The sequence below is a fragment of the Balaenoptera ricei genome, chromosome 2 (assembly GCF_028023285.1).
Source record: "Balaenoptera ricei isolate mBalRic1 chromosome 2, mBalRic1.hap2, whole genome shotgun sequence".
Lineage (NCBI taxonomy): Eukaryota > Metazoa > Chordata > Mammalia > Artiodactyla > Balaenopteridae > Balaenoptera > Balaenoptera ricei.
Genome location: NC_082640.1, coordinates 183614756 through 183631442, shown reverse-complemented (window position 1 = coordinate 183631442; position 16687 = coordinate 183614756). Strand labels below are relative to the sequence as shown.

The 16687-nt window shown below is 63.9% G+C and overlaps 1 protein-coding gene across 3 annotated transcripts; it reads left to right on the top strand.

Annotated features, from left to right (window-relative positions):
- The first annotated feature begins 10416 nt into the window (after positions 1-10416).
- Positions 10417-16339, top strand: BEGAIN (brain enriched guanylate kinase associated). Of its 3 annotated transcripts, XM_059915865.1 has the most exons (4): positions 10417-10483; positions 10938-11045; positions 13426-13509; positions 14422-16339. In XM_059915865.1, the coding sequence occupies exons 1-4, from the start codon at positions 10433-10435 to the stop codon at positions 15769-15771; spliced, it is 1593 nt and encodes a 530-aa protein (XP_059771848.1). In that variant the 5' UTR covers positions 10417-10432; the 3' UTR covers positions 15772-16339. The 3 variants fall into 3 exon arrangements, with proteins under 3 accessions (XP_059771848.1, XP_059771850.1, XP_059771849.1); XM_059915867.1 differs by lacking the exon at positions 13426-13509; XM_059915866.1 differs by lacking the exon at positions 13426-13509 and having other exon boundaries at positions 14404-16339.
- The last annotated feature ends 348 nt before the right edge of the window (positions 16340-16687 follow it).

Below are 16687 nucleotides of genomic sequence, written 5' to 3'. Positions count from 1 at the left end.
AGCCGCGCCTGGAGTGGGCGGAGGGGCTGCCTGGCGGGTTGTCTATAGTAACAGGCGGGCAGATGCTGGTAGGTGGGGAGACCTGGCGGTGGCATCTGCGGAAGTTCCCTTGGGGTGGCTTCTTTTTTCCCATGGAAGAGGAAGCGAGGTCATCAGCTGTGAGTGGCGTTGCGGGAGGAGGCGTTGGGAGGTTGAACAGAGAGGAGAAAGTGAAGGAACGGAACAGGGGATGTGGTAAGGTTCCTGGGTCAGTCTGCCGGATGAGCAGAAAGGGAGGCCTGTCCGCTCGGCCGTGTGACTTCCTGCCATCTGTACAGGTGCAGGCGCCGAGTCTATGGAGAGCTGGCCCTAACCAGAGTGGGGTTTGGGAGGTCAGGGAGGGCTTCTTGGAGGAGGTAAATAGAATGAACTAAAGAACAGGGGAGGGGATGTTCTGAGCAGGAGGGGCATTATGTGCAAAGGCCCAGCGGTGACTCTGCAGCTGCTCCGCCCACTTGCCCAGGTTGCTCTGCTTTGTCCTGGCCCCGAGCACCCCTGGGTCCACCCACCCACTGAGGGCTCACAGGCCGCAGTGCTGCCAGCTCCCAGCACGTGGTTCTGCCTTGATGGGGGTGGGGGGAGGGGGGCGGTGGGAGCAGGGCTGCAGCCGCCTGATAAGATGAGGCGGAGGCGAGATGAAATGTTCCCTGCGGCGTCTCCCGTCTCCTGTCCCTGGGCAGGAGAGCAGCGGAGCGGCCATGTCACCGGGCCACGAGGAGGGAAGAGGGACTGGTTCCACTGGACGACCTCGGCCAGCAAACCAGGAGAGAGCAGGGCCTGAGCAGGCGTAGAGTTTGAGATCACCCCCTGTCTGGCTTGAGTGGGTGACCCCTCCTGGCTGTGGGCCCCCAGGCCAGCCCTGTGACAGTCCCCTCCCCCAGTACACATGCACACCCATGCACGCACCTGCACGCTGTTGCACAATGGCCTGGCGTGTCCAGAGTCCCCTTCTCCATGCACGTGGTGTTGCTGGTGAAACTGCTGCAGAGTCAGCCGAGGGGCTGCCCAGGGGCTGGGCAGGCGTGTCTGAGCCACAGACCAGTGCCAGCCAGATGCCCAGAACTGTTTTCCTCCAAGGAGAAGCTCACGGCCCACCAGGAAGCGGGATGATGTGTGGGAGACAGTTCAAGGGAGAGTCTAAAGGGCTGCAATTTGCACTAAAATCTGGCATCTCAACGTGAGGGGAAGAACAGCTGGCCCAGTGTTGAACCCCAGGAGGGCTGTGTGACGTCATCGCCATGAACCTCAGTTTACTCATCTGTCATATGGGTGTGGTGCACGCCTCCCTCACAGGGTGGCCTGAGACTAGATGAGTAGGTATGTGTGGGCACCTGGGGCAGGGCAGGCCCTCGGCAGGTATTGGGGGTGTTGGTTAACCATTCATGCCCACCTGCCCCTCGAGAAAGTTCCTGAGTAGGTTCCCAGTGGGGACACAGGATGGAATCAGTGCGGCAGTGATCAAGTTCAAGGGGAATAGAGAAAGACTGTTTGTTCTGAGACACAGAAAAGTGGTGGCCACCAAGCATGGGGGCACAGGCCAGGGCACGAGGGGCCTCGGCAGGGACGAGGGGGCTCTGAGACCCTGCAGGGGTTGTCTCTGGCTCCTTTTGTGGAAGGATGGTGGCACCAGACCTTCTACGGGGAGACTCAGAGATGATGCCAGCATGGGGCAGGGACAGAGGCTCTTCTGCAGGGACCCGCCCCCGGGCCCACGCAGGGCATCCCAAGTGTCTGATGCGGTGGTCCCAAGGTGCCCACTGGAGGCCCACCTGGGAGAGGACCAGCTGGGTCTGAGCAGGTCTGGGGGCAAAGACCTTCTCCCAGGGCTGGGGTCACCTTGGCCAAGGTGGCCCGTCAGCGGTAGCTCTGAGGGTGGTTCTATGGTGTCCTTCTCCGCCGGGCATTGCCCTTGACACTGGGAGCCGGCACGAGTCCCTGTGCCATGAGTTCCAGAGTGTTGGCCCCTGCGGGAGGGTGAGAGGCCAGTGGGGGAGGGGCTGGGTGCTCTGCTCCACACCAGCGCCTCAGGGGAGCAAGGAGGACTTGGGGGTCTTACCCCCCCCCCCATTTATCCAACCTCAGAGTAGGCCCCGGGGATATAAAAATGCACCGGACCTTGCAGCCCCGGAGAGAAGATCGGCTTCTCTCCTGCAGATGTTTCTGCAGCTGTTCACGTAACACGTGTTGCTGGTCACTGGCTCCACGTGGGCACAGCACGGGGCACTGGGACGAGTAGGTGAAGGAGGGAGGTGGTCCCAGGGGAGGACATGCAGGTCCCCAGGTCGTTGTCCCCGCAGGAATGAGAGAGAGTGGAGGAGGGAAGGCTGTCCCTGGCGGCAGGGGCCTGAGAGGGAAGGTACCTGGCCGAGAGGACGGCGAGGACAAAGGCCCTGAGGTGGAAAGGAAGGGGCTCAGGGTAACTCGGGCACAGCCTGGAGCCAGCGTGCGGGAAGGGAGCCAGCGCAGGGCGAGGTGTGCGCCGTGGGGGGTCTGAGGGGACGGGGACTTGGGGGAGGAATCTTGGGGAATTTTGCCCAGAGGCGGGGGTGGTCTGGCTGGGTTTCATGACCTGCCGTCTGGCGGATGGCGGAGACCGGACTGGGGGCCAGCATGGAGCAGGAGACCGGGCCCCGGGCGCTCAGAGATGAACAGGACAGGGACTCAGCCCCAGTGATGCTCCCTGGCGGGCAGGCCGGGGCGGGATGGGTGTCAGGGTCCCACCAGCAAGCCCTGGGTGGGGAAGAGTTAACCTGAGCGGGAAGGAGTGAGTGCCATCCTGGCAGAGGGGACACAGGGACAAAGTCACCAAGGTGAGAAGCTGCCTGCAGCATGTGAAGAATGACAAGCAATTTGGTGTCACTGGAGCATGACTGGGGGCCGGAGCCTGAGCGCGGAGAGTGGGTGCGGAGACAGGCAGTGCCCTGGGGGTGCCGCAGGGACCGGCTCCGGGTACCCGGGAGCCGGAGGGCGGACACTCCTTCAGCCCCACCCCGCCCCGTCACCACAGCCCACCGGGGAGCACCTCTGCCCCCAGGGACCTTGTTCACACCGCGGAGCAGGGAAGGGTGGCCCCGGACCCCACAGCTCACATGTCCTTCCTCCCCGGGCCCAGCACAGCATCACAGGCATCGGGGGATTTCAGCCGCATCCCAGACTTGCTGTGTGATCTTGCTTAACCTCTCTGGGCCCTAGTTTTCTCACCTCTAGGAAGAGTCGCTCCCCATGCCACAGGCTGGAAATGAGAATTTGCGTCAGAACAAGAGCGGTTGTCAGGGATAAATGCCTTGTGTGTGACCAGCGGCGGGGTCTGGGTCAAGTCACAGCCATGCCCCGCCCCCCCCCCACCCCCCCCACCCCCCCCACCCCCCGCCCCGTTCTCTGTGCTTCCAGGCAAGCCCCACCCCTTCCCTGGGCCTGTTTCCCAGGGTCCCAGCCTCCCTTCTACTCTTCTGAGAACTCACCTGGCAGGAGTCCCCCGAGGAAGGGACTTCTGGGGTGGGGCCTCCCCCAGGGATTGCTGGCCTCAGCCGAGCCACCGAGGGGAGACTGGGTCTCTGGCTGCTCCCACGGGAACCGGCCAGTCCTGCCTCTCCTCTCCGTTCACTCAGCAGCATTGGGGTCACTGGCCAAGAGTGAACCCTGGGCCTGGAATTCCAAAGTCCAGTTCAAATGGAGATCAAACCGCTGCCTCTCCCCCCAACCCCTCCCCAAGCCCGGCCTGCAGAAGATCAGCCCAGGAGACCAGGGCCAAGGGCAGCCCATTTCACAGATGAGCAGATGGGGGCTTACGGAAGTGGTGATCGATGTGCAGCTCACGGCCCCGGGCTGAGAGCTTCCCTACCCGCCCCACCCCCCAGCCTATCAAATCAACACTTTCAACCTTTTCTGGGGGGAGGGGCAAAATTTCATCCTTAGTACATTTTTTTTTCTGTTTTTTTTTTTTTTTTTGATCTTAGTTCCCTGACCAGGGATCAAACCCGCGACCCCTGCAGTGGAATCGCGGAGCCTTAACCACTGGACCGCCAGTGAGGATTTTTCATCCTCACTGTAGGAAATATGACAAATCCAGAAAAATATAAAAGAAAATTTTTTAATGGCCCAGAATCCCACCACTCACCCAAAACAACATTAACATTCCTTCCCCTCCGTTATCTTGTGTGGCCGTCTGTACGCAGTTATTCTGTAAATGGGATTGTGCTGCCCTTTCTCTTAACACATACACTTGCCCGTGTCTCTAAGCCTTGTCTGGACGCCTGATGTCTGGGGCAGCGTCCTCTCATCAGATTTCTGCTCTGGCTCCGGGGCCAGCCAGGCCACCGGGAGCCCTCCCTGGAGAGACTACAGGAAGGGGGCGACCAAGCCGACTCGCGCCTAAAGCTCTGATGTACATCCCGTTGCCCCCAAGCAGGGTGGCACCATGGGGCTGGGGTGGGTCATCCACCCCCCTCTGTCCCACCCCCCGCCCAGCCCAGACAGGCCACAGGCAGGGTGAGTGAGAAGGGGTCCCAGGAGGGGTGAAGTGGGTCCTGTCCTGGACCCCTAACATCCACTAGGTCCCACAGCCTCCAGAATACCCCATTGGTGTCCGTCAGCAGAGGTCAGGGGTCACACTCCCTCCATCCTCCTTGCCTCCCAGGCTCTCTGACCCACGGGTCCTGCAAGGAAGGAGCAGTAGCCAGACAGAAACCTGGAGGTGGGGGGAGCCTGCCCGCCATGACTCCCCTCTGAGGCTGAGATGGGGATGCAGGCCTGGGGTGGGGACCCTGCCGCCGGTGGGACTCGGTGCCAGCAATGCACTCAGGCAGCCAGGGCTGGCAAGCACCTACCCCCCGGCTCCTACGCTCCTACCCTGCCATCATGCTGATGACAAGGAGCTCTCCTGCCGGTGGGGGACGATCCCCCATCTCTCTGTGACTGCATGCCCATGGCGGGCCCGGCGTGGCCCCCCAGTCCCCGTTCTGAGCAGCTCTGTCCTCTTCACCCACAGGCTGCGCAGCCCCTGGGTGCCCTCGTGCCTCGGGCAACCCCGCGTCCTGCAGGGCCGACTGGCCAGGTCCTCGCCCTCGCTCTGGGACAGGTAACACACCTGTTGTCTCCCCGGCTCCTCGGTGTCTCTGCGTCTGTCCCCAGACGTCCGTCCCGCATCTGCATCAACTCCCCCGAGAAGGCCCAGAGGGGGAGGGTGTCGGCTGCCAGCACACCCTCGCCATTGCTTCCCGGCCAGCCATCCGGTCTTGGAGGCGAGGCCCCGGTGTCCCCACAGACCAGCCCCGGGCTCGGTCCTCGGGCTCAGGCCTCCGCTGAGCGGCCAGAGGGGCTCCTGGTGGGAGGCAGGCGGGGTCCCACTCTGTGCCGAGGGAGCTCATCTTTCTTCCCTGTGAGGTGGGAAAGCCTTGCTTCCTGCGGGCAAGGAGGGAACCACGAAGCACGCACCCACCTGCACACACCCTGCCGGGTTAGGCCAGATACTGATCAATTCACCAGGACCCAGGTCAAAGCGAGGTGACCCCCACCCCCCGGGCAGCAGTCTGAGCAGGGCTTCCCGAGCCCCCTGGCCGGGAGGGTGGCCCTGATCTGGAGGGTGGGGCATGAGGGATTTCCAGGCCCTCCCTGTGCATCTGTTGAGGGGCCCCCTGAGCCAACTCCACAGCAGGGGGAGGCAGAGGCACTGAGCATTCCCCCCATGGCGCCTGCCCCTGGCATCATCTCTTGGCGGTTCTGATGACCCGGGGAGTGCAGGGACCACAGTGACAGCCCTGCTCCCTGAGGGCGGGTGCTCCAGTGTGTGGGTGCACACATCCCCGTTTTACAGATGTGGAGACTGAGGCTGAGGTCAGGCAGGGCTCGGGCAAATGCCCTGGGAGGGAAAGGCAGGAAAGGATGGTGGTACCACACAGGTGACCGAAGGCCTCAGGGTGCCCAGCCCAGGGCCCTCCCTGGACCAGGCAGGGGAGGGGACATGTCCAAAGCTCTGGAGTAGTTGATTGCCAGGACTTGGTGACGGGCTGTGAAGGGTGGCCACAGGCAAGAGGGGTCACCGCGGCCTCTCAGGGTCTGACTGGGGACGGATGGCAGCTGTGACCTTCCCAGGGGTGGGGAGCACAGGGGGCAGAGAAGAGTCAGCACTGGCACACTGGGTGTGAGGTGCCTGTAGGCCTTCTGGGAGGAGAGGCCGGTGGGTGGCTGGACATGGAGGGCAGTAGAGCCCTAGAGAGAGGTCGGGGCTGCAGATGGAGGCCCGGGAGGGGTTCGTGTGTGGCTGGGCACAGAGGACCTTCGGCCTGAGATGTGTGGGGAGGCCCTGCAGATGTAAACCAGGGCCCTGAGGATCAGCCTGGGCGACGGAGCTCGAGTGGCAGAGGTGGGGAAGGCGTGGTGGGGCACCGGGGTTGGCGCTGCTGCGACCGAGGGACCAGGGAGGCGTGTCCAGGGCCGGGGCCCAGGTGCCTCCAGCAAGCGGGCAGGGGGACGAGGAGGAGGCGCGGGCTGGGGGCTGTGCCAGCCCAGGGCTGGACCGGCTGCGGCTGAGGGGTGGGTGGGTGGTTGAGTGTGAGGGGCTCAGGAGGTGAGAGCAGTACTTGAAGGGTGGTGGGACAGAGCCGCCCAGTATGTCTGGAAGGCCATCTGGAGGCCAAGGGTAAACTGAGGCTCGGGTGGGCCGGCTCGATGAAGCTGGCTGCCGTGTGAGCGGGAGGTCACAGCTCAGATGCCCGTCTGGCGGGTCCCGGCTCTGCTCGGAGCCCACCCCACAGCCCTGTCATTTTTCCTCCTACACTTGCCTCGTTGGTGAACCTGCTCCCTTGTTCATTGTCTGTCTCCCCTCGAGACTATAAGCTCCGCGGGGCGGGGACCACTTTTTTCTCATTCGTGCTGTGAGGCGCAGGGAACAGGGCGGGACAGGGCAGGAAAGGAAGGAAGGAGGGTGACGGGTGGATGCATCGTAGGGGGATACGGCTGGGTCACGTCAGGGGTGGACAGTCTTGACGGCAGGGTCCGAGCTGTGGCTGCAGGCGGGTGACCAAGGTGGGGGAGGGCGGGGGCTCAAGTGGCCCCACGGGTGCTCTCACCTCTTCCCGAGGGTGCGGACCCCGCCTGTACCCTGTGACCGAGGGCTGCGGGTGACCTGCAGCCCCTGCAGGATGACTGACTTCAGCGGCCGCCGCCCCACTCCCACGCCTGACCCCGTGTGTGCAGGGGGCCCTGGGTGACATGGGGGAGCCCCCAGGAAGCTCGCCAGCCCCCTGGGGAGAAAGGCCTGGGCCGGCGGCAGTCTGGGACCTGAAGCTGCAGGGGGCTTGGGGTGAGTCAGTCAGGCGTGCTGCCTGGAGGAAGCGGCAGGGCCTGCTTGGCAGCCATGGGCGGGCACTCTGCCACTGGTCTCCCTCCTTGCTTGTCACTCTGCATCTTCCTTGGGGACCAACTCTTGGGAGGACCCACCCCGCCCTTCTCTGAGGTTCTCAAAACATAGGCAACTCTTTATTTTTATTTACTTTTAAGAATGTAGACCTGGGCAGGAATCCAGGAAGACTTAATCGGGGTTCGCTGGGTGTGCGCCTATGGTAACACGTGTGGTTTACAGACAGGGCCCGAGACTGAAGCTCACTCTGTCCCGGGCTCTGGAGGAAGCCTCCTGCTCGCCCACAGCAAACCCACCAGAAGTTACCATCCAAAGGGTCTTAGCTCCAAATGGTCCCCTGAGGAGGGCTGGACTTCCTCCAGCAAACAGTTGGCCCAGTCGGGCCCCTACTCCGACCTGGACACCTCTTTGAAGCCAGGGCTTTGTGTCCCCAGGGCAAGATGGGGACAGTCGCAGGTGGATTGGGGGGTGCATGGCGGGGACCAGCAGCCAGGTCTGTGTGATGGCAGGGCCCCTGCACACCCCGTGACACCATGGAGTTCACCTTCAGGCTGCACCATTCTGGGCTTTGTTGTGACTGTAGTGTAGGGGGTGACGGGGACAAAGTGCAGGGGGTGACAGAGCAAAGCGCACACCCAGGGCACTGAACGGCAGCTTGAACCTTAGCCTCACTCGTGGCTAACGGCCAGCAGAACTCCCCTGGTGCCCCTCACCCACCGGGCCGCTGTCCCTTCCCTGCAGAAATCAGCCCTCCCGGCTGTTAAAGGTGAGTCCTTCCCCCTTGGCCCCTTCTGCGTGCTCAGCCAGTCAAGGGAGAGGTGCCTCAGGTCAGCACATGGTTAGGTGCTCTCTGGGAGCTGGGCGGCTGCCGACAGGAGGGTGTGGCCCCTGCCCTGGTGGAGTTCACGGCCTGTCCCCTGGGTGTGGCCACACCTGTCCCTCCTGCCTTGTGCCCAGCGGTAGCTGATGTGAATTGATGGCATATGGCTCAGAGGGTGAATCATCCCGTTTCTGTTTCCTGAGCATGGGAACTCAGCGGCCCGGGGTCCCAGAGGAGCCCTCAGTCTGTGGGGAAAATGGAGCCTCAAGAGCCAAGCCTGGCTCTGGAAGGCTTCCTGGAGGAAGGGAGACATGAGCAGGCCAGTGGTTTTCTGAGTGTCTGATGCTCTGCGCAGCCAGCTGGCCACTGTGGCGGACGCTGCCTGGGCGTGGGGTATCCAGGCTCATCCTCTCCCTGGCCCAGAGGTCACACAGCCTGCTGGGACCACACAGTCGATTTGGGGAAGAGAGTCCTGGTCTAGGGTGTGGCACTACTGCCTCTGGGCCTCAGCGTCCCCAGCCAGCGCTGTAGAGGAGCAAAAGTCGGGGACCCTGTAAGCGGTGCCATCTGGAGGTCGGCTCCCAGACCGAGAGACTGGGTGCCGATGGGCGCTCTTTAAACCAAGGTCCTTTAAGCTGCCCCAAGCACTTGCCCCCCCACCCCCGCCCGCCAGTGCCAGACTGGCTCAGGGTCAGAGACCCTGAGCCCCGGGGCGGGGGCGGGGCGGTGTGCGTGCGTGTGGTGCGTGTGCGCGTGCGCTGGTGCGGCCGGGCGCACCCGTGCGCACCCACCGGCGCCTGGAGCTCAGCGCCGCGGCCCGGCCCGCCGCCGCGTGTCGTTGCAGCGCGCTGCAGGAGCAGAAGGGCGAGCTGCGCAAGCGGCTGTCCTACACCACGCACAAGCTCGAGAAGCTCGAGACCGAGTTCGACTCCACCCGCCACTACCTGGAGATCGAGCTGCGGCGGGCGCAGGAGGAGCTGGAGAAGGTCACGGAGAAGCTGCGCAGGTAATGGGGCGGGGCCAGGGAGGGGCGGGGCCTGCGGGGCGCAGGGCCGGCGACCTGCCGCTAGGAGAGCCCTGCCTCCCACCCGAGCTGGTGACCCCATTCGTACACGGGGAGTCCAAAGCTCAGCGAGGGCAAGCGGCTCTGACAGAGTCACGCTTTGTGCCAAGAGCTGCCAAACCAGGATCTGAACTGGCGCTGGCTACTGCCGGGTACAGGCTCTTCCCAGGCACCTCTGCGTCCCCTGCTCATTCCTTCTCGTATTTATGTGGTGGGGCAGCAGCATGACACAGAAGCAGCCATCTCCAGACCCAGACCCCAGCCACTGTCGCCTGGGTCTCTGACCGGAAAACGATGTCCAGCCTTGGAGGTGAACCAGCATTTAGAGACGGTTCCCTTGAGCAGCACAGCAGCCAGTGACAGCAGGCTAGGTGTGCGGGACCCTGAGCAATGACTCCCTTAAAAACAAAACTTCTGTAAACATCGTTCTGCACGTGTAAGATGGATATTCTTCTAAAAAATATTACACGCTTTCCAGGCTTCTTTTAGGAAGAATGTAAAGAAAACACAAACTTTGCTGTTGGCTTGGTTTGTTTTAAATGTTTATAGAGCATTAGATTTGCAGTGAGGCCGTTTGTCCCTTACTACTTAAGCACCTCCAGCCTCAGTTTCCCCACTCGCAAGACAGGGGCAATAACACTACACATAGGTTGTCGAGAGGATGGACACGGCCCCTTCCACCGTCACACCGCATGGCGGCAATGGCTTCCCACCCAACACTTGCCTCCATCTCAGCCTCTTCCAGGGGGAACCGTATCCTATTCACTGTGTGTCCCCAGCACTCACCCTAGGGCACATCACACAGTCTGAAGGTTAGATCCCTGCTAACCTGCTATTGAACTGTAAACCCTTTCGCCAGCCTTGTAAGGACTGTGTGTCAACTGTGAGTTAACCGACTCTGAGTGAGGACCCGACAGAGTCCCTCGTGAATAACAGGCCTTCCCTTCTCATCTACAGGGGTCCTCGGCCCTGGCCCAGGAAATGTTGCAACAAGTTAGCTTCAATCAGATGCTTTCTAGCACAGGAGCAGTTGGAGCAGGGTGGGGCCTGTGTTCAGCCCTCAGCGGGCTGTATGGCTACAGAGGCCGTGGGAGGGTGGGGCCTGGCACAGCAGTGACCTCAAGGCCTCCGTTCCAGGATTCAGAGCAACTACATGGCGCTGCAAAGGATCAACCAGGAGCTGGAGGACAAGCTGTACCGCATGGTGAGGGCACGCCACATCCCCCCTCACCCCAGCACTCCCAGCCCTGGGCCCCCAGCTCTGGAACCATGGTGAGGACCTCGGGCCTGGCGGTCATGCCCTTGCCCGTGAGGAGCTGGGCCAAAGGCCTCGTTTCCACCCCGCCCGCTCCCTGCTCCCCGGGGTTGGGCCGGTCCCACCTGTCTCGTCCCCGATTGGGTGCTCTCCAGCACTCACCTGTCACTGTGCCCACGGTGCAGAGCAGAGACTGAGGCTCAGAGGGGCAGTGACTTGCCCAAGGCCGTCTGGCTCCTCCCTGGCAGAGCGGGACTGGAACATGGGCTGCTCTGTGCTCTGACCCTCACGTGCCTTGGCCTCCAAGCTCCTCCTCATTGTCGGCTGCGAGGGGGGACCCAGGAGGCCCCAGGCCTTGGCCGACTGCTGAGCACCTCCCTCTTCTGCCGTCCCCCACCTCCAGGGCCAGCACTATGAGGAAGAGAAGCGAGCGCTTAGCCACGAGATCGTCGCCCTCAACAGCCACCTGCTGGAGGCCAAGGTGACCATCGACAAGCTATCGGAGGACAACGTGAGTGTCGGGCCCTTCTGACCCTGAGGGGCTGGCACAGGGCCGGGTGGACAGACGGGATGGTCAGGACCTCATGGAGTACCTGGGCAGTCGGGGAAGGACGGGGGCTGCCTCACAAACTGCATCCCGCGAGACCCTCCCCTGGAAGGAGATGGGACTTGAGATAGGGAGCATGGGGCCACGGTGTCCCGGTCAAGGCAGGGCTTCCTGACCCCAAGGTTGGGGCGTGGCCACTCAGGACTCCTGCCTTGGGCCCCTCGCAGTGGACATCAGAGTCCTGTGGCTACCCGTGGGTCCCGATTTCCAGGGTCCCGCGAGAAGGGCCCCGCTGCCCTCCACAGACCCGTCAGCTGAGCACACACTCACTGATTAGCATCTGCTCCTCGCCGGGCCAGACCCTACGAGGCTCTGAGAATACGTGTGAACAATACAGGCAAGCAAGTGCCCTGCCCACGTGGAGTTTACATCTGAGCAGGGGAGTGCGGAGGGCGGACAGTAAACAGGATAGATATGTCAACTGTGTAGTGACTTGGAAGTGCTAAACGCTGCAGAGAAAAATAAAGCAGGGGATGGTGCTGGGAGCTGCCAGTTGCAGGGTTAGGGAATCTCAGTCGGGTGCTTCTGGAAGAGGCTGCTGGAGCTGAGACCTGAAAGCGATGAGGGAGCTGGCCATGGGACAGCGGGGGAGGGAGAAAGAGCCACAGCGGCAAAGGTGGGTCTGAGTAACTTGAAGACCAGCAAAGAGACCAGAGGGGGCTCTTGTGGGGAGGAGAGGCCGAGGGTCTGAGATCAGAAGGATAACAGGAGACTGTATTGTATAGGCTCCTGTAGGAATCTGGGGGGTTTTTCTGAGTGAAGTAGGGAGCCATTGAAGGTTCTTGAACAGAGGGGTGGCCTGACTGAACTTACTCTTACTGGGCTCCGGTGGCTTCTCTGCTGAGGACAGACCGTAGAGGACAAAGCCATGAGTGGGAAGGTCAAGGAGACAGCAATCTGGGAGAAAGACCATGGTGGCTTGGCCAGGATGGCGGCCAGGGAGGTGGGAAGCGGGGGGGCTTGGATTCTGGTTATATTTTGAAGCTGGAACCAAAGTGATTGACCGATTTGGGATGTGGGTTATGAGAAGAAAACATGGGTCCAGCCCGACTGCAGGGGTCAGAGTCTGCAGGAAAGGAGCCACCTGCCGTCTCCTGGGCTGGGACCTTCTGGGGGAGACGTGGGAGGGGGCGGCAGGCGTGGGGCTGGAGCCGGGCCCTGGACAGCCAGGTGGAGATGCCACAGGTAGGAGACGGCGGAAGAGTGCACAGAGGTGAGGGACGGCGCTCAGAAGACTGTTAACAACTTGGTGGCAGGTCTGGGCTGGCCAGACAGTGCCTGCAGCCCTCTGATGCCGGCGGCAGCCAGTCTGGGGCCTCACAGGAGCCCAGTTCTCAGCTCTCAATCATCTATACCCTTTCAGGGATGCATTGAAGGAGCGGGGGACCCGGGTTCCCTCCACTGTGCAGGCCAAGCCGGGGCACCAGCCTCAGTACAGAAGGTGGCGGGGCGGGAGCCTCCAGGACCAGGGTCGGGGGACGGCAGGGGTGCCCACGCCTTCAGCAGCTTACCTGAGCTGTAGGACGCCTGGGCCTGGTTGACTTGAGACTGTGGGAGCAGGTGGACCTCAGGGCCCATCGGTGGACCCCAGACCCCCCGCCCCCGTCAGAGCCCTGGCTGCAGAGGGTCCCTGGGCGGCAGTGGGAACCAAGGCCCAGCGGCAGGCACATGCAACAGAGATTTTCCAAAGATGAAACCAAATCCCCTCGATTCCTACTGTTTGCATCTGTTTTCAGCTCAGGAGGCTGAGCTGGTCCCCGCCCGGACCTGGGGTCACACAGGCCCTCTGCCCCCAACTCGCCCTGACCCTTGCCTGTCCCCGCAGTCACGCCCGTGTCCAGGCCTCACTCCGAGACGTGGGAGCGGCAGGCCCGTTCGTAGCCCCTCGCCGCTGCCGGCGCTCTCCACTGCGTTCCCTTGGGAGGGACTCAAAGGCCGAGGGCAGGGAGACCGGGGCCTGGTGTCCATGCCTGGGGCCTCCGGGACTTTAGGGCACATTGCGGGCCCTTCTTCTCCCACTGCCCCCCACCCTGTGGGAGCTTCCCACCCGGGTCAGTGGTGGGACCGCCTGGGAGGGCGCCCTCCACGCACCAGCGGCTCCAGGTCAGAGCAGGGGCCCCCGTTCTGCAGGCGAGAGTGTGAGGCCCAGAGAGGGTCCTCGTGCTGCCCACTGCACAGCCGGCTCTGCCCGCCGGTTTCCGCGTTGGCCACTGGGCACCGGTCAGGGTGGCAGCGACCTTGGCGAGGGGCGAGCCTGTGCAAAACAGCTTCTCTCGTCTTCCAGGAGCTCTATAGGAAGGACTGCAATCTAGCGGCCCAGCTGCTGCAGTGCGGCCAGACCTACGGCGGGGGCCGCGAGGTGTCCGAGGTAACGTCAGCCCCGCCCCGGCCAGGCCCGCCGCTGCCCCCCCCCCCCCGCCGCCACTCGGGGCTCCTTCCTCGCAGGTCCCACCCTTGAGAGAGCGAAGGGGCTGGCTGTGGTGGAGGGACCGCCCCATACACACCCCCCCACCAGCCCGGACGGCCGGCACACTCCCCCCGTTTCCTCCGGGGACTGCTCCCGGCCCCCACCCGCTGTGTGAGCCTCCCCGAAACCCTGTGGTTTGGTTTGGGTACAATTCCTGACGGTGCTCATTTCAGAGATAAGAAACTGGCTTCACCCGGGAGTCACTGGGCCGAGGCCACAGGGCCCAGCCTCGGACCCGGGGCTCCCACCCCAGCCAGGCCGCCCCTCCCCTCACCCAGGCCTTTCCACCTTCCGTCTCCCCGAGCCTGGGCCACGCCTAAGACACTCACAAAATAGATCAAACAGTAGCGGGACGTCCCCCGCAGGGCACCAGGCGCTCCCGCGGGAACCGCTGGGCGCCTGGCCCTCAGTCTTTGTCGCATCTGTTTCTGAGTCTGTCTGGTCTGGGAGCACCCAGGCCACATGAGCGGGCCGGGGGTGCCCTCCCAGAGACCCTGGGGCTGGGAGAGCAAGTCAGCCCCTCAGGGGAAGGCCCGAGAGAGGCCCGAGTCAGACCCGGGTTCCAGCCTCCAGGCTCTGCGGTGCCCCACTGGAGTGGGCCGGGGTGGGTGGCGGTGACCAGGGGTTCTCAGGCACGTCCCCGGGAGCTTGTGAAATAGAGCCTCCCGGGCGTCGGCTCCAGCTGCTGGGATTCGAGAGGCCCTGGGCAGGTCCCCGGTCGGTCAGTCTCGGCTGCCACTCCTGGGCTGACCGTGACCCCCGTCCCCTCCTCCTCCTCGCGGCGTCCCATTCTAGCTGCCCTCAGAGTTCCAGGAGCGCGTGAGCCTGCACATGGAGCAGCAAGGCTGCGGCCTGCCCTCCCCGCTCTGCCGCCCGGCCTACGCTGACAGTGTCCCCCCCTGCGTCCTCGCCAAGGTGCTGGAGAAGCCAGACCCCAGCAGCCTGTCCTCCCACCTGTCGGATGCCTCAGCCCGTGACCTGGCCTTCCGCGACAGGCTGGAGAAGCCGGGCCCCCGGCCCCCCTACAAGGGGGACATCTACTGCAGCGACACAGCGCTCTACTGCCCCGAGGAGCGGCGCCGGGACCGGCGGCCCAGCGTGGACGGGCCCGTGACCGACGTGGGCTTCCTGCGCGCCCAGAATTCCACTGACAGCGCGGCCGAGGAGGAGGAGGAGGCCGCGGCGGCGGCCTACCCCGCGGGCTACCGGCACGAGGCCTTCGCGGGCTACGCGGCCTCGCTGCCCACGTCCAGCTCCTACTCGAGCTTCAGCGCCACGTCGGAGGAGAAGGAGCACGCCCAGGCCAGCACGCTCACCGCCTCGCAGCAGGCCATCTACCTGAACAGCCGCGACGAGCTCTTCGGCCGCAAGCCGCCTGCGGCCTACGGGAGCAGCCCACGCTACGCCTCGGCCGCGGCCGCAGTGGCCGCCCCGCTCGAGGCCGAGGCGGCCCCGGGCTTCGCGAGGACTGTGTCACCGTACCCCGCCGAGCCCTACCGCTTCCCGGTCTCCCCCGGCCCCCAGCCCGCCCTGATGCCCCCCAACCTGTGGAACCTGCGGGCCAAGCCGGGGTCAGCCCGGCTGGCTGCAGAGGACGTGCGCGGCCAGTGGCGGCCGCTGAGCGTGGAGGACATCGGCGCCTACCCCTTCCCGGCCGCCGCTGCCGCCGCCGCCGCCCCCCCTCCCGGCCGCGCCTCGCCCAGCGGCTTCAGCGACCGCTACTTTGGGGCCGGAGGCGGCCCGGGCGAGAAGGCCGAGGGCCGCGCCAGCCCCCTCTATGCCAGCTACAAGGCTGACAGCTTCTCGGAGGGCGATGACCTCTCCCAGGGCCACCTGGCCGAGCCCCGCTACCTCCGGGCGGCCGGTGACCTGAGCCTCAGCCCCGGCCGCTCGGCTGAGCCCCTGCCCAGCTACGCGGCCAGCGAGGGGGAGCGGGAGAGGCTCGGGGTGCAGCTGTGTGGCGCGGGCGGCAGCCCCGAGCCCGAGCACAGCCCCCGGAGCTCCAGGGATTCCCTGGAACCCAGCTCCATGGAGGCCTCCCCGGAGATGCACCCCGGCGCCCGCCTCAGCCCCCAGCCCGCCTTCCCTCGGACTGGCGGCTCGGGGCTCAGCCGCAAGGACAGTCTCACGAAAGCCCAGCTCTACGGGACCCTGCTCAACTGAGCGCCCACGTGCAGGCCTCGGCCGCAGCCACCCCGCACACCGGGTCCCAAGGGGCGCTGCCTCGCCTCCCCGATACCCATCCTCCCGGCCCCGCAGACGAGGACCCCGTCGAGCCTGGGGGGGGGGACCCCACCCACGTGTCTCGTCCGCCCCCGCACCGCCACGGTGGACCGTTTCTCACACAGCAACCTCCTTCCCCACCGGAGATGAGCAGCCCCCCTTTTATAAAGTGCAACTATTTTTATAGAGCAAAAGGGTCTTTCTTAACGCACTCAGCCTCCAGCTCCCTGGATGGCAGCCTAGGCGTTTTCGACGCAACACTCCTTGATTTTCGGGTGAGGGCGAGTGGGGCCTGCCCCTCAGAGGGAAGGACGGTGTCCTGCGGAGACCCCCCCCCCCGCCAGCCAGTGACAAGGGAACCCTGACGCTCTGTCCACAAAGAGGGGAACTGGAACGGGTGGAGGGATGTGTAACGTTTTCAGCTGTTCTCGCCGTGTGGCCGACGACCACCCCCCAGCTCCCCCGTGGTCCGTAGTCCCGAGTGGGGCCGGTGCTCGTCCCCCAGTGTCCCGCTCCCCGGCACCACCTCGCTCTACCTCAGATGTAATGAGGCCCTCCGACCCCGGGTTCTGTAGCTTGCTTTCCTGTCGTCTGTGATGCATGCCCTGTCTCAGTACTGTATTTTGCATTCATTAATAAAAGACGTCGGTGGAAAGAATTTGGGTTTGGGTAGTTTCTTCTCCCCCCTGCCTTTTGATCTCAGGACGTGTGGCCCTGGGTGTCTCCCCCTGTCCTCCCCTCTCTGAGGCCAGGGCAGCCTGATAATAACACTCCTCCCCGGCCCTGGCCCCGTGTCGTCCAGTGTTTGAATTCTTCCATTGTCTCAACCCGCTAAACGTTATTATTGCCATTTCAT

Coding starts and splice junctions, on each gene's coding strand:
- BEGAIN (XM_059915865.1), top strand. CDS start 10,433: ATGGCGCTGCAAAGGATCAACCAGGAGCTGGAGGACAAGCTGTACCGC. Junction 11,046..13,425: donor ACAAGCTATCGGAGGACAAC/GTGAGTGTCGGG, acceptor CTCGTCTTCCAG/GAGCTCTATAGGAAGGACTG. Junction 13,510..14,421: donor GGGGCCGCGAGGTGTCCGAG/GTAACGTCAGCC, acceptor TCAGAGTTCCAG/GAGCGCGTGAGCCTGCACAT.